Source organism: Cydia strobilella, chromosome 6 (assembly GCF_947568885.1).
Source record: "Cydia strobilella chromosome 6, ilCydStro3.1, whole genome shotgun sequence".
NCBI classification, from domain to species: Eukaryota; Metazoa; Arthropoda; class Insecta; order Lepidoptera; family Tortricidae; genus Cydia; species Cydia strobilella.
In genome coordinates, this window is record NC_086046.1 from 20,889,827 (window position 1) to 20,916,829 (window position 27,003).

At 41.5% G+C, this 27,003-nt stretch overlaps 3 protein-coding genes across 3 annotated transcripts in view; 2 read left to right on the top strand and 1 right to left on the bottom strand.

Annotated features, from left to right (window-relative positions):
• LOC134742307 (stalled ribosome sensor GCN1) overlaps window positions 1–16,869 on the top strand; it is a 64,569-nt gene extending 47,700 nt beyond the window's left edge. The window contains exons 30-43 of the mRNA XM_063675358.1: window positions 75–364; window positions 869–1,064; window positions 1,982–2,496; window positions 3,092–3,229; window positions 4,352–4,578; window positions 5,223–5,337; window positions 6,031–6,305; window positions 8,547–8,874; window positions 9,266–9,496; window positions 9,671–9,902; window positions 10,866–11,137; window positions 11,857–12,030; window positions 15,973–16,197; window positions 16,705–16,869. Coding sequence (XP_063531428.1) covers window positions 75–364; window positions 869–1,064; window positions 1,982–2,496; window positions 3,092–3,229; window positions 4,352–4,578; window positions 5,223–5,337; window positions 6,031–6,305; window positions 8,547–8,874; window positions 9,266–9,496; window positions 9,671–9,902; window positions 10,866–11,137; window positions 11,857–12,030; window positions 15,973–16,197; window positions 16,705–16,827 — 3,341 coding nt within the window. The 3' untranslated portion in view covers window positions 16,828–16,869. The remainder of the gene's footprint in view (window positions 1–74; window positions 365–868; window positions 1,065–1,981; window positions 2,497–3,091; window positions 3,230–4,351; window positions 4,579–5,222; window positions 5,338–6,030; window positions 6,306–8,546; window positions 8,875–9,265; window positions 9,497–9,670; window positions 9,903–10,865; window positions 11,138–11,856; window positions 12,031–15,972; window positions 16,198–16,704) is intronic.
• A 4,800-nt stretch (window positions 16,870–21,669) lies between these two features.
• On the bottom strand, window positions 21,670–22,554 carry LOC134742577 (selenoprotein M-like). The gene is made up of 2 exons (XM_063675791.1): window positions 22,354–22,554; window positions 21,670–22,275 (listed from the first exon to the last, which is right to left on the bottom strand). The coding sequence occupies exons 1-2, from the start codon at window positions 22,435–22,437 to the stop codon at window positions 22,033–22,035; spliced, it is 327 nt and encodes a 108-aa protein (XP_063531861.1). The 5' UTR covers window positions 22,438–22,554; the 3' UTR covers window positions 21,670–22,032.
• A 271-nt stretch (window positions 22,555–22,825) lies between these two features.
• Window positions 22,826–26,859, top strand: LOC134742578 (RNA-binding protein 25-like). The gene is made up of 6 exons (XM_063675792.1): window positions 22,826–23,054; window positions 23,161–23,326; window positions 23,884–23,946; window positions 25,040–25,184; window positions 25,515–25,665; window positions 26,208–26,859. The coding sequence occupies exons 1-6, from the start codon at window positions 22,908–22,910 to the stop codon at window positions 26,835–26,837; spliced, it is 1,302 nt and encodes a 433-aa protein (XP_063531862.1). The 5' UTR covers window positions 22,826–22,907; the 3' UTR covers window positions 26,838–26,859.
• The last annotated feature ends 144 nt before the right edge of the window (window positions 26,860–27,003 follow it).

Sequence of the window (27,003 nt, forward strand, 5' to 3'; positions counted from 1 at the left end):
CCGCTGTTTCCTTCACTCCTATAAGGGGTTAAGTCATAAAACTACCTTAACCTCTTCGTCCGTTTCTCTTACAGCAATCGTACCGGTCCTCTTACAAGCGCTTCAAGACCCTTCAAATAAGACCTCCGCCTGCCTGCAAACACTCCTCGACACCAAATTCGTACACTTCATCGATGCGCCCTCCCTCGCTCTCATTATGCCGGTCGTCCAACGAGCATTCCTCGACCGAAGCACGGAGACGAGGAAAATGGCGGCGCAAATTATTGGGAATATGTATTCATTGACGGACCAGAAGGATCTGATGCCGTATCTGCCGAATATTATGCCTGGGTTAAAGAGTTCACTGTTGGATCCTGTGCCTGAGGTCAGTATTGTTAATGACAAGTGGGAAACTGGTCTGTGTAAGCTAACTGTGCACCGACAAATTATGCCCACTATAAACGTAATGTTTTCATAGGAATTTGATGGCTATAGTAGCGTTTGATAGCGATAGCTTCGAAGGGAATATTACTATGAACTAAAAAATATTACTTACTTACTGCTGTGGAGCAACGACTCGAAGTAGATCTTGGTCTCCGACACCAAAGACCGCCATCCTACTCTGTCCAAAGCCTGTCTGTCTGTGTGTCTGTGAAAAAATATTGCATAGCTAGAATTTTCTGCTTCGCTCTGAATCAAACTTTTCACCTTTAACGCAATATTAACCTCTGGTCCTGTACTACCTAGTTAAAGTCTTTGAAAGTCTCTAAGTAGATATACCTATAGATGGAACTTAAAATAGCAAGTATGTAGCTCTTTAAAATAAAAGCTAATAAAATAGCTCTTTGAATGGCACCCAGCTATAGTAATCCCTACAATATATTTCCAGGTTCGTTCCGTATCCGCGCGCGCTCTAGGCGCCATGGTGAAGGGCATGGGCGAGAGCAGCTTCGAGGAACTCCTCCCCTGGCTGATGCACACCCTCACCTCGGAGTCCAGCTCGGTGGACCGCAGCGGCGCAGCGCAGGGGCTCAGCGAGGTGGTGGCCGGCCTGGGGGTCCACAAGCTGCACAAGATCATGCCGGGTCAGTACATGGGCTAGAGGAACTCCTCCCTTGACTGATGCACACCCTCACCTCGGAGTCCAGCTCGGTGGACCGCAGGGGCGCAGCGAGGTGGTGGCCGGCCTGGGGGTCCACAAGCTGCACAAGATCATGCCGGGTCAGTACATGGGCTAGAGGAACTCCTCCCTTGACTGATGCACACCCTCACCTCGGAGTCCAGCTCGGTGGACCGCAGGGGCTCAGCGAGGTGGTGGCCGGCCTGGGGGTCCACAAGCTGCACAAGATCATGCCGGGTTAGTACACAGGCTAGAGGAACTCCTCCCCTGGCCGATGCACACCCTCACCTCGGAGTCCAGCTCGGTGGACCGCCAGAAATCTACAGTATTGTAGCGACAAGTTGCGACTTTCGCAGTGGTATGGGTTTTTTGGTGCTGGTATTTCTTTCTTGTAGCCAGTTATTGTTGTGGGTGCATGTTAATTTTCAAGCCATAGAATTACCTGCACAAGATGCCAGCCTCGAGGAACTGCTGCACACCCTGATCTCGGAATCCAGCTCCGCAGCGGCGGCGAGCGGGGGCTCACCGAGGTAGGGGCCGGGCTGATAGTCCACAACTTGGACAAGATCAAGCCGGGTTAGTATCTCGGGCTCGAGGAACTGCTGATGAACCCCGGAGACCAGCTCCGTGGACGCAGCGGCGTCGGGCTGGGGCTCAGCGTCCTTGTATGTCTAGTCTAATCTACTATTGCAGCTTTCGCAGTGATATGTTTTTTTTTGTTGGCGCTGCTATTTAATTGCTGTGTACGTACAGTCGTGTTAATATTGAAGCCATAAAATTACCAATCCAATATACTGCGGTGCACGAGGTATTTTGGGTGCATATAAGCTGAATAAGCTCACATTTGTGGCCATAAATTAAAACTTTCTATTTCCCCCCCAGACATAATCGCAACAGCGGAGCGCACCGACATAGCGCCACACGTGAAGGACGGCTATATCATGATGTTCATCTACATGCCAGGCGCCTTCACCGACGAATTCACCCCCTACATCGGCCAAATCATCAACCCCATACTCAAAGCCTTAGCCGACGAGAACGAATACGTGCGAGAGACAGCCTTAAAGGCTGGACAAAGAATTGTTACCTTATACGCCGAAAGTGCTATAACTTTACTGCTACCTGAGCTAGAGAAAGGCCTGTTCGACGACAATTGGCGTATCAGATACAGCTCAGTACAGTTACTAGGAGATTTGCTATACCGTGTATCGGGTGTCAGCGGTAAGATGAGTACGGAAACGGCCTCGGAGGACGATAACTTCGGTACGGAGCAGTCGCACAAGGCCATTATGTCGGCGCTGGGCAATGAGCGGAGAAATAGGGTGTTGGCCGGACTGTATATGGGCAGGAGCGACGTGGCGCTGATGGTGCGACAGGCGGCGCTGCATGTGTGGAAGGTTAGTGGAAATTCAGCTTTAATAACAATGTTGTAAGGTGATTTTTAATTGCAAACTGATTCAAATTTAAACTATCGTGAGACATATTAACTTAACTAACTACACGAGCGAGTGACTGAAAACACGTGAGTGAAACCGCTAAGTTAGTTATGTTAGTGGTGTTAGTTATGTTATTACTGGCATTAGTCTTACCTATATACAAGTATACAACTAACGAAACATGACTTAATTCTATATATGTCAATGAATTCGAAAATTACGTCTTACGTTTCGTCTAAAGGTCTTGGAATAGTTAATAAATTTAATAATCATGACAACAACCACGTAAGCGACAATTGCCAAATATTGAATAATAAGTGAATTTATATCGGCATTTTTAGGCAGCACATTATAGTCCGCGTTTTTAGCCTCTTTATTCCCATGGAAGCGATATCGCATGGGCAGAAAAGTTACCTCTAAACTAAACGCATACACGATTTCATACAACGCATAAAAAGTCGTAATCCTTGGGACTCAAAGGATAAGTGTTTGATATTGTCTTTGCCTGGGACTCGAGAGGTTTAAGAAAGATTGCCAGATTAACTCCTTTTCGCAGGTGGTTGTGACCAACACACCTAAGACGCTACGCGAGATCCTCCCAACACTGTTCGGACTGCTATTGGGATGCCTCGCCTCCACCAGCTACGATAAGCGTCAGGTCGCCGCCAGGACCTTAGGAGACCTAGTGCGCAAGGTAAGCTATCAATAACTCTTCTCTCTCTCTCTCTCTCTCTCTCTCTCTCTCTCTCTCTCTCTCTCTCTCTCTCTCTCTCTCTCTCTCGCAATTATCCCCAATCCCCATCTCATCTGATTGTGGGGTCTTTCGGTAGATGTAGCTTTACGCCACCCCAAAGGCGTGTATAAGGGAAGGAATGGAAAGATTTGCAAGGTTCTGGTGGAAGCCTTTCCGTAGCTCAATTGGTTAAGAGCAACGTACGGATTGCTGAGGTTGCGGGTTCAAGTCCTGCCGGAAGCGTAACTTTTTCCATTTTTTCCTTTAATATAAAATTTGGAGTATCGTTCGCAGACGTATCTTCCGGTTAAAAAATTGGTTTATGCCTTCCTTGTCTTCTTATTTTCCTTGTAAGCTCATTAGGTATAGTGATATTGAGAGGGAACGTAGGGCGCTGGCGGTTCGGGGGAATATGCTGGCTCGCAGGTTCGCGCATTGTACGGGGGAAGTAAAGAGAACCTTATTCAAGTCCTTCTGTCAATCGTTCTACACCAGCGGCCTGTGGGTTAGTTATACTCAGAGAGCCCTCAGCGCCTTACAAGTCCTCTATAATAACATGTTTAGGGTGCTGATGGGGCTCCCTAGATTCTGCAGTGCATCGGGCATGTTCGCCGACGCACACGTATAGGACTTCCACGCCATTATGCGTAAAAAGATCATGTCCATCAGAAGCAGAATACAGGGGAGTGCCAACAGCATACTAAATATGTTAGCGGACAGGCCAGACAGTCTTTTACAAAGACATTGGATGTCCTCACTTATAAACCCCCATTCAGGGAATATATTTTTTTTAAATTAGTGTGTAATATAAAATAGTTTTAATATAAATAACCTCCTAGCTTTTAAGTAACAAACTAACAAATTTGGAACACCGTATCTGAATAAAGAAATTATTTATTTATACTTTTTTAAAATTTGGAGCGTGACGAATGAGAAACATATGAAATAACACGGGCTGGTAAAAATTGTGTGGAGATTTAAATGAGGATTTAGCACAAATCTGGACGCAGACGGCGAAGCAATCGTATTTCTATGTGCACGACTTCCACACATCCAAATATTTTACGAGACAATATTTTTCAGCTGGGTGAACGCGTCCTTCCCGAGATCGTACCCATCCTCGAACGGGGCCTGAAATCCGAGCGTGCCGACCAGCGCCAGGGCGTTTGCATCGGCTTAGGAGAAATCTTGGCTTCCACGTCAAGAGACGCTGTACTGTCATTCGCCGACGGATTAGTACCTACCGTGAGAACTGCTCTAAGGGACCCGCTGCCTGAAGTGCGATTAGCGGCTGCTAGGACTTTTGACAGGTTAGTATTAAAAAAGTGTAATAAAATTCGGCCATCCTGTTTGATACAGGTCCCTATTTATCAGCTTGGGAGAGATTGTAGCGTCTTCATCACCTGACGCCCTAATATTTTTCACTGATGCTGCAGAAGCTATCAGAAGTGCGACTAGCGGCTGCCAGGACTTTTGACAGGTTAATTTTGGTAAAATATAACTGCACTTCCGACTCGGCAATCCTGCTTTGCACACGTCTTCGTAGGTTTGGGAGAGATCCTGGCTTCTACGTCACGTGATGCTGTACTATCGTTCGCTGGTGGACTTTATGCCTACTGTGAAAACTGCTTTAAGGGGCCCGATACCGGAAGTGCAATTAGCGGCTATCCTGATTTGGTCATCCTGCTTGGCACGCATCGGATTGATTTCTCAACTTGTCCTCCATAGTCCATAGAAAGAGATGCCGTACTGTCTTTATTTAATGGACTTATTCCTACTGTGCGAGCAGCGCTAAGGCCCCGCTACCTGAAATGCGATTAGCGGCTGCGACTGGTTAGTTCTATAAAGAAATAAGATACTTCGATTCGGCCATCCTGCTTGGCACTCGTCTGCATTAGCTTAGATTTTCGCATCGACGCTGCGTTTGAATGATTTTTTTTCTTTTTTTTTTCAGTTTACACGCGACGATCGGTAATAAGGCACTTGATGACATTTTGCCTCAAATGTTGGAAGGGCTTAATGACCCCGACCCGGCGATCGCGGAGGCCACTTTAGACGGTTTGAAGCAGGTACATAATATGTTTTTAATGTATCATTTTTTTTATTCGAAGGACGATTGGTAGTACAATGGAAATTTCAAACTTCAAAATATTCTTTATTCAGGCGGAGCAACAAGCTCTTTCGAATTGTCGTTTACATATAAATTATATTAAGCTAATTATCAGAGCTATTTAATGCTGTGTTTATTATTTCATAATAATATTAATTTTTTATACACATGTCAAATTTAATACAAACAAAGATAGATATAACTCCGTAATAGATGGATACAGTCTAAGGAAAAAACGTGCCTCGAAAATCACGAAAATTTGATTCTCGATCAGATGGCGCCACTAGTTTTGGCCTACACTCGTATAGAGGGCGTTGACTGTTTCGCTTGTTATTTATAATTTTAACGCATACCAGTGAAAGAACATGGGTCAAAATCATATAAAAATAATTAATGCAAATAAAAAAATCATTTATCCATATTTAAATACATTTTATCGTATTTTTATAAATATTTATTTTTAGTTTTAAAGTGTGTCGACAGATGGCAGTGAATTTACTGGGGTTACAAAATTTACTATGACAGTACCGCTCTAGTATAAGTTACTCTATGATACAAATAATTTACAATAAGATCGGCAAACATTAATATTTTTTTTTTATAAAAATAAAACAAAGAAACGATTAAAAAAAAAACATTGACATTCGTTCAGGTGATGGCGATAAAATCCCGCGCCGTGCTGCCGTACCTCGTGCCCGTGCTGACGTCGGGCACGGGCACGGGCACGGGCACGGGCACGGCCGACACGCGCGCGCTGTCGGCGCTGGCGGCGGCGGCGGGCGGCGCGCTGGCCCGGCACCTGCCGCGCGTGCTGCCCGCGCTGCTGGCCGCGCTGCAGGCCGCGCGCGGCACGCCCACGGAGGCCCGCGAGCTCGACCACTGCAGGAACGCGCTGCTGCCCGTCACCGACGCGCAGGGCGTCCGATGGTAACCTGATACACTACAGTATAGCCGACACCCGTGTACAGTCGCCATCAGATATATCGGAGCGGCCGAGGTGATCAAAAATATCTGAACACGCACCTAGCGCCTTGACAATAAGTCATAAGTCATCTATTCATAAAGCTAATTTACACGTTATAAAAATGGAACATATTTACATATGCCGTTAACAAATACACAAAATCAATTTGAAATAAACATAATTAAATATCAATTCAATATAATAAATCACATTATTCGTAATAATATAGAAATAAAAGAATTAGCTAGTTAACATCCCTTTTGTGGAAATTTAGGTACTCGTCATAGTCATAAAACGGATGCTCAACAAGCCAGCGTTTGAGGTGACACTTAATAAAATTAAATACAATAGAGGCGTGTTCAGATATTTGTGAGCACCTTGGCCGCTCCGATATATCTAAAGGCGACTGTACTGTCAGCCCTGGCGGCGGCGGGCGGCGCGCTGGCCCATCAACTCTGGTTGCTCTGTTAGGTTTTAGCTTCTGTGTAAATAACTGAAATTCTCAATTCACGTATACTCAGATCTAAAACGAATATGAAAAACCTGTAAATTTTGATTTTGATCTTCCGTCCTCGAATATTTGCTCCTCCAAATCCAAATCCTCTAAAAGAATTTTGAAGAAAGAAATTTAAAATAAAATAAAATAAAACAATAATATTATTCTATTTACGTATCGCGTTGTCCCGGCATTTTGCCACGGCTCATGGGAGCCTGGGGTCCGCTCGGCAACTAATCCCAGAAATTCACGTGGGCACTAGTTTTTACGAAAACGACTTCCATCTGGCCTTCCAACCCAGAGGGGTAACAAGGCTTTATTGGCATTATTTTATTAGTCCGGTCTCCTCACGATGTTTTCCTTCGCCGAAAAGCGACTATTACGCTATTTACATCTGAATCTATTGGTTTAATTATAAAGTATGCGTTCCACAAATAGCCAACGTACAGCCAATAATGATGCTTAATTTTTTTCTACAACTAACTACTTGGTCAAACTAAATTGGCAGTAAATACACAAACATCTCGACAAACATTTTACGAATGGATAGAACACAAGTGCAGGACATTGATATGCACGTATCGGCTATTTTAAGCTGCCCGTGCATTCGTATATAATAATAATAATAAATAAGAATCAAAAAGACTATACTCATCCCTTTTTTTTGGTGCTAGTACTAGTGTAAGACAAAGATAGTATGATTAACCTCGATCTATTCAGTACGAAGCTTGGCAAATTTGTTTCTTTGTTAAAGAATGACGTTTAGTTATTTTTTTGTTAAATTCTTAAATTTTCAAATTTTATTGTTTATTATTTTATTACTTTTCAAATTTTGTTGCAGACGCATGATGCTGTATTGATGTACTCTTATTTTCCTTTTTTTCTTTTTCTCTGTCTCCTAGAACGATTGAAATGATATGTTATAATGTATTTTTACTCTAGTTCCCTTTGAGCATTTATGTTTTATTCCATTAGTGGAAACTGTTTTGGCTCATGTATTAGTCATAATATATATATCCTGTATTATTGTAAGCTGTTTGTTTCCCAATAAAATAAAATAATAGTACATTTTTGTCGAGGCTCGGAAGTAGCTACTTGCTGGCTGAGGATTCGTTTTAAACGGACGACCTTGGGAGTCCGTTTAATTGAATCCGAAGCCAGCAAGTAGCCTTCCAGCCGAGTCATATATAGTGCTTTTCTCAAAAATGGCGCAATAAACACAAATATAATAGAAATATTTTACAGAAGCAACGTTATTATGTATATATTTTCACAGAAAAAAGTAAAAAGATTTGCTTTGCCGCCTTTTTATTTTTTTAATTAAAAATAGAAGTGTATTTTTCTGCTGAAAATACGCCAACCTATTTGAGACACCAAAATAGTCGCGGTACCAACATTGTAATAATAAGTACTGATCATCTGTTTGGCTGTTTAATGGACCTATGCCTTCATTTGATATGGCCACTCCAACTTTTAAAAAGTTTGGAACTCGACAAATAATGGAATTTGTATGCAACATTGCAGTCCCGAAATCGAGACTGCAGTGTTTTTTACTTTTTAATTTTTTGACTGACCATAAACTACGCACTTCGCGACCTACTTTTTAACCGGCAACGTCGACTTTGCCGTCCATTTTTGAGAAAAATAAATTATCTCCGTGTATGTTTGAAATGAGACAGTCCTTTGTCAAAGTATAGTTTGTTCGCAGCATAATCGACATGCTGCTGGAGGCCATCCGCAGCAGCGAGGGCGACAAGCGCAAGCGCCGCGCCGCCGCCGCGCTGCTGTGCGCGTACGTCACGCACACGCGCGCCGACCTCACGCCGCACGTGCCTCAGCTGCTCCGCGGACTCATCCTCCTCTTCGCTGAAACAGACCGAGATGTCCTCCAAATGGCCTGGGAGGCCCTCACGGCGCTAACGAAGACTTTGGACGCGGAGAGACAGATAGCCCATGTGGCGGATATAAGGCAGGCTGTGAGATATGCCGCTTCGGATTTAAAGGGAGAGCTGCTGCCCGGTTTCTGCTTGCCTAAGGTACATATTCTAGTTTGAGAACACAAGCAGGCCTAAAACTGATCAAGATGTCCTCCAAATGGCTTGGGAGGCCCTCACAGTGCTCACAAAAGCATAGACCCGGAGAGATAAATATCAAAATGATCTTATTGGCTTTGTTCAAAACATTATCAGTTAAAGACAACAAATATGAGTCAGGTAAAACATTTTAATGTAACAAAATTCATAGGCATCAAAGGCTCACCAAAGCGCAGATTTAACCCTTTCAATGCATTGCATATCGTGAACCTTGTCGAAATGCACGAAGGTTGATGTTGGGCTATAACCGCAAGCGTCAGCTGTGACGTCGTTGGCGGCTAAGTGTTTATTATATAGTTATCAATAAAAACCATAAAACACCACTTTTTTACAGGGCATAGCACCAATCCTGCCTCTTTTCCGCGAGTCCATCCTTAACGGCCTACCCGAAGACAAGGAAGCTGCCGCACTCATGTTGGGGGAAGTCATCACGTTAACTTCAGCAGCCGCTATACAGCCTTCCGTAGTGCATATTACTGGACCGCTCATTCGTATCCTTGGTGACAGGTTCAATGCCAGCGTAAAGGCAGCTGTGCTAGAGACTCTGGCTTCGTTACTCTCAAAGGTATGCTACCACTACACTATACAATGGAAGTTCTTTATAAAGCACACACACACATGCATCACTATCACAGGCATTATATTATGTCATCAAATAAGCACTTGATACATTGCGCACAAAAAAATATTAACAAAAATTGGATTAGGTTCCTGTATGTTAATGTTATTGTATTTGTAGGTTGGCGTCATGCTGAAGCAGTTCTTACCACAACTCCAAACGACCTTCCTAAAGGCGCTCAACGACCAATCGCGCCCAGTCCGTATCAAGGCCGGCCTTGCGCTCGCTCAACTAGTACGGATACATACACGCGCCGATCCGCTCTTCGTTGAGATGCACAACGGCATCAAGAATGCTGATGATCCTGCTATTAGAGAAACTATGCTGCAGGCGCTTAGGAGCATCATTACAGGTGTGTAAACTATATGCCTTCCTAAAGGCACTCAATCCTGCTCAGTCAGTATTAAAGATTGTTAAACTCAATAAGCTTGTGTTATATATTATTACACAAGCTTATTAAGTTAATATATTTATAATATATTCTATTCTACGCTAGGTCAACTAGTACCGACGGATACATACACACGCCGATCTGCTTTTCGTAGAGATGCACAACGGCATCAAGAATGCTAACGACCCGCTATTAGAAAAACTATGCACTGAATCACGTCCAATCGGTATAAAGCTTGGATCGCGCTAGTTAAACTATTACGCTCTTCGTAATGATGCACAACGGCATCATTAGAGAAATGCATCAGGCTCTTAGGAACACTATTACAGGTGTTTAAAGTAACAATGACGACCGGTCTGGCCTAGTGGGTAGTGACCCTGCCTGTGAAGCCGATGGTCCCGGGTTCGAATCCCGGTAAGGGCATTTATTTGTGTGACGAACACAAATATTTGTTCCTGAGTCATGGATGTTTTCCATGTATTTAAGTATTTGTATAAGTATTATATATATATCATTGTCTGAGTACCCACAACACAAGCCTTCTCGAGCTTACCGTGGGACTTAGTCAATTTGTGTAAGAATGTCCCTATAATATTTATTTATTTATTTACAATGACCGATAGCTTTCTTTGAATTTTATCTTTATCTCTTCTCTATTAGTCAATAATTATTTGATATTAGACTTATATTGACCGGGATATAGACCGTGATTACCTTTTGTATTATTTGTGAGCTCCCGATATTTTCAGTCACCCGTGAACATGATGCATGTAACTGCGTCGAAATATCGGGAGCTCACAAATAATACAAAAGGTAATCACGGTCTATATCCCGGTCAATATAAGTCTAGTGAAACTAACTGTGTATCATTAAAAACTCTAATTATTTGATATATACCAAAACTAAATAATTATTTATTTACAGGTGGCGGCGACAAGATGTCAGAGCAGCTAGCGCTAAGCGTCCTAGCCACCCTGACAAGCCCTGCCCTATTAGCCCACCCGGACGACCCGCCCCGCGGCGCGGTCGGCGGCTGTCTCGGCGCGCTGTTGCACTGTCTCCCTCCCACACATCGAGATGCGGCCTTGTTGCATCATGTGTTAGCTGGTGGGAATACTACGATCACGGAAGCAGATTGGATGTTAGCTCATGGGAGGTCTTGTGCGCTTTTCGTCGCCTTAAAAGAGACGCCTGAGGTTCGTAGTGACAGTAGTCTGAGTCTTGTTTGCTTTGTTTTATGCCAGGTAACATATGTGACGTTCTCAATCAAAAGGTACCACTTTGTCACTGTAATGACGAAATTTGCTTGTATTTTTATACGAATAACCTGTCACTTCATGTATTACAACTTTTTAATCGGCGTTTAAAGCCGACGGTTATTTTTATGTGCATATTTCTGAACATTTGTCACAGAAACTCCTATACCTACTTACCTACAAATCTTAAGAAAATAGGGATGTTGACATGAATCGCGAATATATAATTTTTTATGTTTTTACCATAGCAGGAAATTTACAATATTAGAATGCTGAAAATCATGGTTTGTAAGTGTAAATATGCGTAATAAATTAATTAAAAATAATTTAAAAGTATTTAAAATAATGCCCATCATCACGTGACTGCTAACGCAAATCGGAGCGCGTGACGTCACGGCGTGAGAAACACGCACACGGTGGTCCTCTGGCACCGACAGTCGTTTGTTTATCACATCGTTACGTCATCCAGATCACGTGACAGCTTGGAGCGTTTTTGCGCGAGATTTAAACACTAAACTAATTAACGTCGTTTTTTTTTTTGCAATAATTACGTGTCTATCTTTGAAATGAAAACAGTTCTAAAAATAGTCAACATCCCTATTCGCGTCAACGGTAGACAATTTCATGGAATGCGCACTTACGCACTGCTATATTCACAGGTAGTTTACACGGAACAGTTCGAAGAGAAGATAGAAAAGGCCCTCCTAGGATACCTAGCCAGCGACAAAGTACCCATCGCATGCAACGGTCTCCGCGGCATGGGGTACCTTATGAAGCACCTTCTGGAACATGATCGCGCGCCACCACAAGCCATACTCACACAGTTTGTCAGGGTGAGTACACCAAATGTTTTTTCTAGAGATGCAACGGATAGTTGTTTGGCCGGATACCGGATGTTCGGCCTGCCCATCGGCCGAATATTCGGTTTCCGGCCGCCGAATATTCGGCCGGCCGAACTATACCTACATTTCGGTTTTTTCGATGCGCGTTGTGCAGGTTTCGACCAGTTTCGTAATGAACGTTTGCGCGGACTCATTTCTAGGTTCGAAATGAGTGCGCGTGCAAGTGAGTGGAATGAACTGGAATGTCTAAATTGTTTTAGAATAATAAACGAGTACGAGTTAAATCCAATTCGTTTACTCCGAAATCAAGCGTCGTTAGCTACAAACAATATTTTTAGGCTAAGGGTGGAGGGATGTTAGTATTAAGTAGTGCGGCTGCGACCGTTTCCAATTCAGTCGAATAGATGCACCTACGCGAGACGCACGTCTTTCATTTCCTTGCCCCGCCCCGCACCCCGACGAATACAAGCAAAACCTATACACTCTTTTTTTGAACATACTGTAGCCAGGATGTGGCGCCCAGGGCAGTCACCAAATTTGCACCCCCTGACGACTGACAAAAGTTCCCTGCTGCCGCTGCCCATTTTGGCGCCCCCCCCCCCCCCCCCTTGGATGGCGCCCGGGGCACTTGCCCCCTCTGCCCCCCCCCCCCAGTTACGCCACTGACTGTAGCCCCTCGGGGAAACCTCGGCGGAAGCTCATTCCACAGCCGGAGCGTCCGCGGGAGGAAATTCCCCCTAAACCGTGCGGTTGCGCGTACTGTGCAATATGCTTGGGTGTGAGGATGCGGTGATAGAAAGCGGCCGTTGGCATAAGGTCAAACAATTCTTTAGAGCACAGCCCATTGTACAAGCGGTAGAACACACGGGGTCCCTTTGTTTGACATAATTATCGAAAGTCATAATGTAATTATCATTATATTATCATTAGTCATTGTTCTGAAACCGTTAACTTTCAGGGTGTTCCTAAGGTTATCCTATAGATAGGTTAGGTTAGGTTTGTTTTATGGCAACCCTGTAAAGTTACGCGTTTCTGAGAAAAACCAAATTATGACTAACGAAAATGTGGACAAACAATACATATGACTTAAAACTATATGGGAAAACCATAGAGACCCAGAACACAAGGAGGCAAAGTCTCTCCTTAGACTCTGTTTGGTTTAAATACCATAAAAGAGTGTAGTTTCGAGTGGTTTTTGATGAGACAAGGTCCCCATATGTCTTAGTCTACGTTACCCTTTTTTCACAATTTTCTTAGTTAGTTTCCTTCAGAATCTGCAACCAGGTATTGTAACCAACACATATGCGGAGACATCACAAAGCGAATCTCAGTGTCTGATACTTTTTTACTAATTTTTTCTACACCAACACAACAACCCGGGACAAAGTGATGTACTAAGCGAATGTGGCGACCTACAAACAACGCAACATATGATGCAGTGTTCCCTGTGTCCAACTACGTGCACTACAGAAGACCTGATAAGAGCTACCCCCCGGGGGTTAGAGGTGGCAAGATATTGGCAAAATATTATTTAGTTTTGATCCCTTCACGCGATAAGAAGAAGAAGACTAATTTTTTATGCCCAAAATTTTCTTTTCGTAATATAACATAACGAAAAGCTATGTGAATTTTGTTTTAATATGTTATTGGAATCGCGAACTATTATGATAACAAATGATACACGAGAGGAAGTTATGGTTCACATCGTTATCCATTGTCACCGGCTCACCGGAACTCTAATTAAAATAAACATAAACACAGTCCATACATATTAATTTATACGATAAACGTATGCGTTTTAGAATTTATCCAATCGCGGTTTCTCTTAGATGTTTTATGAACACACTAGCGACCCCAGCACTTACTTCAACCAAAGATAGATATAACTCCGTAATAGATGGATACAGTCTAAGGAAAAAACGTGCCTCGAAAATCAAGAAAATTTGATTCTCGTTCAGAGGGCGCTACTAGTTTTGGCCTACAGTCGTATAGATGGCGTTGACGGTTTCGTTTGTTATTTAACAATTTTAACGCATATCAGTGAAAGAACATGGGTCAAAATCATAAAAATAATTAATGCAAATCAAAAAAATCATTTATCTATATTTAAATACATTCTATCGTATTTTTATAAATCTTCATTTTTAGTTTTAAAGTGTGTCGACAGATGGCAGTGAATTTACTGGGGTTACAAAATTTACTATGACAGTACCGCTTTAGTATAAGTTACTCTATGCTTCAACTAATTTACACAAAACCTTTACAAATTATACATATAAACCTTCCTCTTGAATCACTCTATCTATTAAAGAAAACCGCATCGAAATTTGTTGCGTAGTTTTAAAGATCTAAGCATATATAGGGACAGAGGAACAGACAGCAGAAAGAGACTTTGATACTATGTAGTGATTCGCTGGTGAATTTACTTATGTTTATGATAACAACGCGTTGCAATATCTATAGCGCTCCTACAAAGCCATTATTAGCTATCTAGTAGACTTTTCGGAATACGATTTATTATTTGTCTATGCTTTATTAGTAGTATTCTATGAGATTTGGCTTAAAGGGCTGGCATCCAGGCCATAAAATTTCATTAAGGGTCTCCGGCAAGCTCAGTACTCCATACAAACGTAGTTCCCCTCTCATTTTAAAACTACTAGCTAGATTGCTCTGAAACTTTTTACTAACTTTTTTTTTTTTTTTTTTTTTTAATTTATTTAGAAACAAACAGTCTTATAAAACATGTAGGTGAATAAGCTGACAGCTAGAATTTATTACAATGTAGACCTATAGTTTCCTGTATGTAAATTATTAATAAAACTTAATACTATGAAATGCTATCTGAGACAACAGTGAAATTAACAAATAATGAGATAACTTAACCTAGCTTTAATACTAATTTAATAGAGAATAAACTTTCTTCTTAAATAACCCTAACGAACTGCCAAATATATCCGCGTTCATACACTTTTCATTATACAACCTGCATGCGCGTTTAATATATGATTGCTGTGCATATTTAGTGCGACATGTCCCAACACTGAACAGCATTTTGCTTCGACAACCACGTTCTGTTCTACGAGGCACTCGAAAACCTATATTATGTACTTACAACAGGATAAGGTATATAATTATGTCTGTAATTAGTTTATGTAAAGCCTGACCAGGAATATATGATCACGCGCCATGTTGTGAAATTTCACTGGAACTATTCTTTTCATACTATACTGAACTGTCACCCTATACATGAGAATAACAGCGCCCTCTTGACAATGATCATATATTACTGGCTTTAGCTTCAGATACCATAGTTCAAAAATACTGCAAATTTAAGTTTTTCATACAAAACTTGTTTTTGCTCTATTTCGTTTGTTTTATAAACTGGAGCTATATAAACTAATTTCAGACCTATATATACCCCCATGTCATTGTATGAGCAAAGTTTCATTGCCATCCAACACGTAGTTTTAAAATAAGAGCGGAACTACGTTTGTATGGGAAGGTGCAATACGGCCTAGCTTGCCGGGAACTCTTAAAAAAACAGGGCAAGCTATGCTGGCGCCATCTGTTAAATACTATCAATCAATCAATATCATTTATTTGCAAGAATATCCTCTCACTTAAACTATCGTGAGACATATTTTAAAATATTTATCAGTACGGTTTTTACTCACTATTATTTTTAGTCGCTTTAGGCGACATGTTTCGGATTCTTTGGGAATCCATCCTCAGGCACGAGTGTCCGCGGCGGTTGTACGTCGTGCACTGCCCGCGCCGCCCGCCTCGTCGCTCGTTGCGCACGCCATCAGCGCGTACGAGTAAAAACCGTACTGATAAATATTTTGAGAATATCCTCTCTTTATCTTCGACCCTATATGGCCCCGAGTGGGTGCCGCTTTTAATGTAATAATCCCGTCCGTCGTGTCTGCGCAGAGCATGAACCACAGCAACAACGAGGTGAAGCAACTGATGGCGCGCGCCAGCACCATGCTCGGGCGCTCCGGGGCGCTGCGCGGCTGCAGGGGCGCCGACGTGCTGCGCCCGCTGCTGCCGGCGCTGGTCAACGGCACCAAGGAGAAGAACACCTACGTGCGCGCCAACGCCGAGCTCGCGCTGCGAGCCGTGCTGTGTCTGCAGAACGACGAGGGCTTCCACAAGGTATTTCCATAATACGAGGACCTATTCACTCGTATATCAAATCTAATTGAGCTTTAAGATTCAAGTGTGACCGAAAAAGAAGTCCAACTAGAGAGAGAATTGCATCGCATCTCGTTTTGGTTGTCATTAATTCAAAAGTAGGGTCACTTTTGAATAAATGAAACAGAACTCTTTAGTTTGATGCTCCCTTTCGAACCGTTTTATCTAGTGCCCTATGATCGATTATCGCGGCATCAGTGATAAGAATCAATTATGATGACAAAGTAACAGTACTATCCCAATTATCCAATTCGATTATGTAGATCCGTGGCTATATGTGTCGTTTTCAAGCAAAAAGTACCACATTGTCGCTTGCTAAATAAGAACGCTCTAACAGGTTATTCATATAAAGATGCAAGCAAATTTCGTCCTCATTATAAGCGACAATGTGGTACCTTTTGCTTGAAAACGTCACATATATTTGACAAAATCTCAGAGATAAGTAATGAAACATTGTTTTTTTTGCAGCAATGCCTCTCCCTCCTCGACGAAGGCGCCCGCGAAGCGCTCAGCGACGTGGTGGCCCGCGTGCTGCGCCGCGCGCTGCAGGACGGCCGGGACGAAGATCTCGACGTCACGCTGCTCACCTGAGCACCGCTGTATCTGTCACACTCTAATATACTGTATCTACCATGAGGATTTTCATTTAACTCCCTGTTGACCCTTTACTGCCTGGCCCTGATGGAAGGCGCTCAGCGACGTGGTGGCCCGCGTGCTGCGCCGCGCGCTGCAGGACGGCCGGGACGAAGATCTCGACGTCACGCTGCTCACCTGAGCACCGCTGTATCTGTCACACTCTAATATACTGTATCTACCATGAGGATTTTCATTTAACTCCCTGTTGACCCTTTACTGCCTGGCCCTGATGGAAGGCGCTCAGCGACGTGGTGGCCCGCGTGCTGCGCCGCGCGCTGCAGGACGGCCGGGACGAAGATCTCGACGTCACGCTGCTCACCTGAGCACCGCTGTATCTGTCACACTCTAATATACTGTATCTACCATGAGGACTTTCATTTAACTCCCTGTTGACCCTTTACTGCCTGGCCCTGATGGAAGGCGCTCAGCGACGTGGTGGCCCGCGTGCTGCGCCGCGCGCTGCAGGACGGCCGGGACGAAGATCTCGACGTCACGCTGCTCACCTGAGCACCGCTGTATCTGTCACACTCTAATATACTGTATCTACCATGAGGACTTTCATTTAACTCCCTGTTGACCCTTTACTGCCTGGCCCTGATGGAAGGCGCTCAGCGACGTGGTGGCCCGCGTGCTGCGCCGCGCGCTGCAGGACGGCCGGGACGAAGATCTCGACGTCACGCTGCTCACCTGAGCACCGCTGTATCTGTCACACTCTAATATACTGTATCTACCATGAGGACTTTCATTTAACTCCCTGTTGACCCTTTACTGCCTGGCCCTGATGGAAGGCGCTCAGCGACGTGGTGGCCCGCGTGCTGCGCCGCGCGCTGCAGGACGGCCGGGACGAAGATCTCGACGTCACGCTGCTCACCTGAGCACCGCTGTATCTGTCACACTCTAATATACTGTATCTACCATGAGGACTTTCATTTAACTCCCTGTTGACCCTTTACTGCCTGGCCCTGATGGAAGGCGCTCAGCGACGTGGTGGCCCGCGTGCTGCGCCGCGCGCTGCAGGACGGCCGGGACGAAGATCTCGACGTCACGCTGCTCACCTGTGCACCGCTGTATCTGTCACACTCTAATATACTGTATCTACCATGAGGACTTTCATTTAACTCCCTGTTGACCCTTTACTGCCTGGCCCTGATGGAAGGCGCTCAGCGACGTGGTGGCCCGCGTGCTGCGCCGCGCGCTGCAGGACGGCCGGGACGAAGATCTCGACGTCACGCTGCTCACCTGAGCACCGCTGTATCTGTCACACTCTAATATACTGTATCTACCATGAGGACTTTCATTTAACTCCCTGTTGACCTGCCTACTAAAGCGTGTGCTAGACGGTCGCTGACAGACCGTCTGACCTTGGTAATGTTTTGTTGGAAACAACTGTCTACACGGTCCGTCCAGACCAAGGCCACGCGGTCCGAGGAGCTTGTCAGCGTCCGTCTAGCAAGGGCTTAACTCCATGTTGACACGTTCGGACCTCTTCCTATTAAGTCTCGCCACTCGCACGCAAATACGAAGTACACTACGTGGGTGTACAGCTACAGTCACGACGAATCTGTCAATGAGGGTTGCTGCGTTTCGCCGCTAGGGGCGCTAGTGTGGATGGAAGGTCTTTGAAAATGTCAAATGCATAGAAGTTTTAGGGGTTTCAAACTTTTTTATCGGGAATTTTCACTCTTTATTCATAATTGTGGTAAATCTTTGATTAATCATGGTAAACAATAGATATAGCTCAATAAATGTAAGTGGTTTAAAAAAAGTGCCAAATATAAAATTTATGCAAAATTAAACAGGTTGAAAAAATGGCACATTTAGACGTTAAAATACCTTTGTATATATTAGAACGTATTGATTTTATAAAAATAAGCATAGAACAATTTTGAGGTCTGTGTTTCTGGACCTACATCTACAGTGGCGCCAAGTGAGTACAAAAACGGTAGCCCTCATCTCATTTAGATCACTGCTTTATACTTATCAAAGATAGATTTAACTCCGTAATAGATGGATACAGTCTAAGGAAAAAACGTGCCTCGAAAATCAAGAAAATTTGATTCTCGTTCAGAGGGCGCTACTAGTTTTGGCTTACAGTCGTATAGATGGCGTTGACGGTTTCGTTTGTTATTTAACAATTTTAACGCATATCAGTGAAAGAACATGGGTCAAAATCATAAAAATAATAAATGCGAATAAAAAAAATCATTTATCTATATCAAAGATAGATATAACTCTCTATGATACTTATATAGTCACCCATTGCCCTGTCACTGCTTGTGTACCGGAAGGGCAACCAACGGATGCGAGTTTAACTGAATGAGATTGATATTGGTAAGTATAAGTAGATTGACCCTTGAGCGTCCCACGACACCCGCTACGCTACATTATGAATGAAATCAAAACGTTTTTCATTGAACTCTATTGCGTAGGTAATATGGGTCATGGACAGTATCAATATTGGAACTAATAAAATATAATACACCTTAGTAGGTGTGTTACTAAAAATAACTGCAATATTGGATATTTTACTCACACAGGCATAAATGTCCATTTTTATCCTCTACTATATTGCCTCGTGTGAAAATGGATTGCTTTATGCCCTTGTTGTACAATCTACTATATTTGGCCGGACGTTTCGAACATGACCTGTACCCACTTCAGTTTAAATTATAAACATAGGTAAGATGTCAATTGAATATTTTCTAATGCATAACTACAACATTTTACGGTTTTGCTTATCAAATTATGTATACTTAATTTTATGTCTAGCATCGTTGATAATATATGTAGTTTTACGGCGTAAAATGAAAACGACTTATGGCAAAATGAGCGTGACATGCTGATGTCACGCTCATTTTTCACGTTCATTTTTTAGGGTTACTGACCCCTAGTGTAAATTTCAATTGACATTGTATGGGATTTTGAGTTTCCAAAATGTCCCGCTTGGCGCGCTGTTCATAATCCCATACAAAAATAGACATAACACAAACGAACGCTCGTAACGCTATCGAAATAGATTTACGCTAAGGTTTCTGTACTCTATATAGTAACTTACTATACTTACTAGATAACTGCTATCCGCTGTCCGTCTGTCAGTCACCAGGCTGTATCTCATGAACCGTGATAGCTTGACAGTTAAAATTTTCACAGATGATGTATTTCTGTTGCCGCTATAACAACTAAAAAGTACGGAACCCTCGATGGGCGAGTCCGACTCGCGATTGGCCGGTTTTTTTAATGGTAGGTAAACAAGCAGAGTGCAGACGAATCGCCTGATGGTAAACGATTTTCGTCGCCCATGGACACCCACCAGAGGGCTTGTCAGTGCGTAGCCGGCATTTAAGTTAAGAGTAGGTACGCTCTTAAAAATACTTAATAGTGTGACCCTAATATGTTGCTGTGAACTATTACAGTTATCAATAAAGGTGTGAAAATAAACTACTGATTATTGTGAATTATGAGGAAACTTGGTGGGCAATTGTTTTTAAACAAACCATGCCAAAAAAAAATAACTTGACATAACAAGCAAAATGTAATAAAACTATGAAAACGGATTATATCGCGTATATTGAATTTATAATACATCCCGACCCCCGTCACCCGTTGACCACGAACGCTGTAAAGAGTTCGAAACGTCGGGATGTATTATAAATTCAATATACGCGATATAATCCGTTTTCATAGTTTTATTTCATGAGTAACTATCGCGGTAACCGAAGACAATATTAAGCAAAATGTACCAAAAATAAAGTTTTCCTTAAGAAAAATAATGAAGTTAATGCTCAAAGTTGGCTGCTTATTTGGGTTATTAATATACAGTTTGATCATTCATAAATTAATGGTTAATACATTGTTATTATGGGTTACTGTTTGTGTAACTACCTATTGATGTCCACCTACTGTAAAAAAATCCTGCATAAAAATATATTATGGCTTAAAGGCTGAAATTCCAAAGTCACACCTGCATTTCAAAGCCACCCTTTTTAGGGTTCCGTACCCAAAGGGTAAAAACGGGACCCTATTACTAAGACTCCGCTGTCTGTCTGTCTGTCACCAGGCTGTATCTCATGAACCGTGATAGCTAGACAGTTGAAATTTTCAGAGATGATGTATTTCTGTTGCCGCTATAACAACAAATACTAAAAACAGAATAATATATATAAATTTTAATTAACAACTAACAAAAATATTATGGACCATGTTTGTCTGAAATAAATGAATTTTATTTTTTTTATTTTATAAATGGGGCTCCCATACAACAAACGTAAATTTTTTGCTGTTTTTTCCGTAATGGTACGGAACCATTCGTGCGCGAGTCCGACTCGCACTTGGCCGGTTTTTTTTACGGTAATTTTATTATTGAAAAAATAAATTGAAATATTTTTCATGCAAGTAGCTCATTTTATCAAAAGCAGAGTTAGACCAAGTCTGCAGCGATTTTGATGGCCCAAACTGCGCAACTGTTATTTTAAACATCAAACTTCTATGAAATTACATATAAATAACACTTGCACAGTATGTGCTGTCAAAATCGTTGCAGTTATCTTGGTCTAACTCTATCACCTGTAAATGATCTGTAACATTGCCATGATTGAAGCAAACAAATGACATCAGCTATATAAAAATCTCCAATTACAGCCCTGAAAATTTGTTTGGATGCCTTATCTATGCACTCAATAGCACTTATAGTGTCATGTTACATGATAAGATATGATATAGTCCACAACAATTCAACCAATCTAATTTATAATTAGACTTTGGCATCTACACAAAACAATAAAATAAAATACTTTGAAATCTTGTGAAAACCTGTTTATTATTTTACAATTCTAGCTTTGTCAGTGGCCATGAAACACTGATACTTAATAGTAATGGCAGACAAGATTCCTCATTATTACAGATATTTCCTATGAACTAAACATAAATTTGTACTAATTGTAGAAGACTATTTCCATCATAATAGGCAAAATTAGCTACAAGTTAATACTATATATTGCTTCATATACCATTTCACACATGGAATGTAGTAAATAGTAAAACTTACAGCACATATTTCAATCTAGCTTTTTTTAAATTGTTTGGGCATTAATCCACTGTATCCATTTTTTATGTGACCTTCAATCGTATTTTTTTTACACCTCTGTGGGCCTAAACCACAAATTAGAACTCTGATTTCTTTTCTTTTTTTACGAACCCCCTTTCCTCAAGAAGCTGATTGCACTCCTTGCGATCCATGTGGGAGAGTGGCAGCCTCTCCAGTTCATGGTCGTTTTCACCAAGTAGCACTACCTCAGGCGCCGCGCCAGTGATGAACTTAACTTCTACATGTTCATACAGGGGCGCGTCTTCCATCACGAACTGCTTCACTTGAGGAAGTCGGTTCAACGAGCATCCACGACAGGTCTGAAAAAAAAAACACCCATCAATACCCCTCCAAATACACTGCATCATCTAATAACTACATATTTAGGAGGCGTTTACCTCTATCCTGGCCCCTACGATGTTCGATTGGTCGTAAGCAGATGCTAATGCTAGTACTGCACAGAATATTGCTAGTGTTTTCATTGTGACAGGATAACTTGCGGTTGACGAAATATACACAGGTTAAGTTACGGCGGCGGATAAATAAGTTTTAAACACTAGCAAGTTAAGCTACCCCTCAGGCTGCTAACTCGGACTGAGCAGAAGTGATGCAAGTGTGAATGTTAAGTGAATAAAGTGATAGACGTGACGTGATAGTGAATAGTGACAATGACAGTCACGGCAAATGACATTGACGTTTATGCGAAGTGACAGCTGAATGGCGAATGGAATTTGGAAAGTTTGTTACATTCATAGGCAAATCTCACGTTTTTACTTATAACTTGAACAGCTTTAATGCAATGGCAAAAATCCGCTAGATGCTATGTCATGCTAGTTGTCAAAACTTAAAAAAAAGTAACCATAACCTAAAAATCCTTAAGTCACTTTTGTTGATAATCTCGGATAGGTTAATTAGGTTTTCCTTGTTTTTTTCATTAATGTAATGACAAGAAATGCAGTGCAATTCAGGAATATCTGTGATCGACATCGACAAACGCCGTACCGAACTTTTAGAACTAAGTTCCTACATACAAACAGTAGATAATGATGTAACTATGATACTGCAAAGTTTGCAATGGGATTGTAATCACTTGATCGAGGTATTCACAGCTTTATACTAGAATAATTAGTTACCTACCTTTTAAACCTGATAATGCTCGTATGAGCATAACTATAACTTATTATTTAATATATTTTTATTTACAGGCTTCGCCATTGATTTCCTGTAAACATGATGGAAATCACAGAGTACCACCAGATAAAATCGAAGTCCATGAGAAGGAATGTTATTTAAGAATTCTTGGTTACTCCAAGGAAGACCTGTTGTTGCCTGAACCACTTGATGCCAATGCCAAAACTTTGGTTACACTAAGTATGATCAATAAGTTTTACTTTTTTTACAGACATGTTACTGATTTTTTATAATTTTATCCCATCAAGGCAATATAGAGGCGAAATTCTTGCCCACTGTGGTCAGGTACAGTCAAGGCCATAAATATATATACATTCCAATGTGTACACCTTAGACAATAAAGTTGTGTTCACATATTTTTGAGCCATATGTCTGGATCGATGTTTTTGCCTTTGACTGTACAATATAATTATGTTTGACATAAGTTGTTCGTGTATATTTTGTGCATTTTTTTTTTTTTTTTAATTTGGTTTTTATGGAGGCTTGGGACACTCTAGGTGAACATGTCAGCCTCATGGGTGCTATCATAGTTCCCTACTCAAGGGAGAGGTCAATAAAGTGGTAAACACTGATTGCTTTGTCCGATATAGGCTCTGCCAACCAACAATTGATCTGTCCATTGTGCATGGAGCCCAGACTACCAAAAATTCTTTTTCTCAAGTCCGAATTCTGGACGCATTCCAAAAAATCCGTAGTGTTGTAGTTCAAATGTTCTTAAAATATTTCTTTATTTTCAGGTAAAAATGATATTCAAAATATTATTGAATATGCAGCGAAAGTTGATCCAACATTCAATAAAGGTAAACTGACCAGGACCACAAATATTTTTCTAGAAGTGTATATTTTCCTGTACATTTACTAATTTATGGTCACCTTGCAGTGTATTTTATTTGCTGCAGAAGTTTAAGCTGAATGTATCCTTTATAATCACTTAAGCATTCGAATAGTATAGTTAGAGCCTATAATTTTCTAAGTTTAAAATATGCTTTTATTCGGTACCGCTCATCAATATGTATTATATTTTAGAAAGTAGGCAATGTTATTTCGTTTTATTTCATTATTGATTTACTTCCCACTCATGCTGTCAATTTTTCTTTACTTTAACATTTATTATTCATACCCGATGGATGGATGGATGGATTAATGATGGATTTGCATTCAAATATATTAGGTACATTACGGACTCCCCAAAAGATACAAAAAATAGAATAGAATTCTAAGAAATTTGTACTAAACTGTCCTTTTTTTTTTTTTCTAATTAGATTTGTACTAAACTGTCTTTTTTTTTTTTTTTTTTCAGGCAAATGCCCATATAATTTGTTAGTAATACTATTAAATTAATCTTAATATGCTAATGTTAGTAAACACACATTAAATTACAAATAAAAATATATATCACATTTAACTATTATTTAATAGACAGTTTAGTACAATTTTTTTAGAATTCAACTAATAACTATTATTATTATTGGGGTCTTGTGAGCCTTTGAGTGTCATAACCAGGCAGTGATCTATTGTCACTAATGCCCTTGAGCCCAGAAAAATTCCAGATTCTTTGGGCCGTAATGTTCTGTAGCTCATAGGGTTGCAGTACGTGCGGCCCTAAGTTAGGCACTAACCAATAACTATTACTAAGGTATCACAAACAGGTAGGATAAGCTTTCTTAGAGACACTATGTCTGTGTTGTTGTTGGTGCATTTGTTTTTTTACTTCCTTAAATGCCACTTGCACCATCCCACAAACCCAGGGTTAAGCGGTTAAACCATTATCCTAGTGTCAAATTGTACTGGTAATGATGGTAACTACAGCTTTAACCGGTTAACCCTGGGTCAGTGTGATGGTGCGTTAGGCGCTAAGTGTACTAATTACCAAGTTTCCTTAAAACAATAAAGGCAAAGGCAGCAAGCATGCCAGTGAGCCGCTGTCCCTAGAGCGCCTGCAGCACACCTACAGCGCAGATGAGCGCCGCGCCTTCCACGACGCCGTGGTCAACGCAGCACCCTCCTGCCATGACCTTAGTGAACTGGCATTACCTAGGTAGCTTATCTTTTAGACTTTTAGTACCACCTGCTTTTATACTATGTCTTTATATCAAGTAGTTGACCAATTGAACTGTCAAATATATTAGTTAGGTCAAGTAAAAATTTACTTTGTATAATTTGTATAATAGCCCCCTCAAATGTGCTAATTCAAAACACTGTGTTATGGAATGAATAGAGGTGCAAATTAAAATTAATTTCCTTTCCGCACAAAAATACAATGTTATTGATAATCGTTTTGATAATAACTCGGAAGTTCATCATAAATAAGAAGTAAATAAGCAATTACATTTCTTCATAAACTCGCTGATTTCATATATTTTTGCAGTGGAGACGGTGAAACTCAGAACACCAAGCCTAAGTCTCGTGCCGAGATCATAGCAGAGCTGCGTGATATGAAGCGGCGGCGCGCCAAGTACCGCGGAGCGATCAAAACGCGCAACTATTCTGACGAACTGCGCTGCGTTATCGCCTCGCAGGTACAGTCAATACATACATTGAGACGGTTCATCAAAATGTCCTAATAAGTGTAAACTGACGTGAGCCGCTAGTGTAGATGGTGGTCTCCGCAAAGTTCGAACTGTCAAATGTCACTTGTCACTTCAGTGACTGACAGCTGTTCTTTAGTCTTTTGGACAGGGGCGCCAACTGGTGAGCAAAAAAACGATAGCCCTCATTGGCTCGGACTTTCCCCGCGAGGCAAAACTCTAACGCGCTGTCGCGCAAGGGCAGACTGTTTGCTTCGCGCGGCAATCTCTTCGCGATGCTGCTCGCTCTATGTGGACCCTAACGGCGTATTAGGTATAGGTATCGTTTTTCGCTTTCAGGGGCCTATTTCACGAACGATAGAAATAATATTAGTCTTTCATCCTTGCCCCTGGTATCCTTGTGTCAGTTGATCTAGCGAATTCTATGACTTTTTTCTTAACTCAAATAATTCGATCATATTAAGAAAAGTTGTTTTAGCCTATTTTTGTGCTATAATGAGTACAATTCTACTAAATAAATGTTTATATTTCAGATGGAACACTACTCTGAAGCACTCGGTGCTAGCACTAAAAACAATGATATCAACAAATACAACATGGAAAGACCAAAAGATTTTAAGGAAATGCAAGTTAAGAAGGAACCTTTAGAGTCAGACAGACCATATGCTTCGGAAAAGGAAACAAAACGCATATCTTCAGAAAAATACGATCGCCATCGAAACAAATTCAGAGACGAAACTAGAGAGAAATCCAAAGACAATCATCGTAGAGAGAAATCTAGAGACGAAACTCGCTATAAAGAGAATTACAGAGACGAACGTCATTCGGACAGAAGAGACAAATATACAGAAAGGGAAAAATATGATGATTACAAGAGAGACAAAGATGACAGGAGACACAAAGATGATAGGAGACACAAAGATGACAGAGATAGGTATTCAAGCTCTTCTAAAGACAGAAGCAGAGACAGAATTGAATATAGAAATAGCGATAAATATAGCAATTCAAGAATAAATTACAAAGATTACAAGCCATCGAGGAATAGTGAACGAAGATACAATGATTCACATGAAAAGTGTAAAGAAGAGAAACATAAGAGGTATTACGATTATAAGCAAGAGTATGATTTGGCCAAAAAACGTATAAAGCAAGAGACAGACTGAATAAATTGTATTGTTTATGATAATTTCAATGCGTTTTATTTCGCACATTAATTTGAGAGCCTAAAGCGAACCGAAGTTCGCAATTTGCAGGCATCTTTCTTATACTCCAATTAAGGCGTGATTAGTGACAGAGAAAGGTGCCCACAATTCGGCGTTAGCGGTGAAC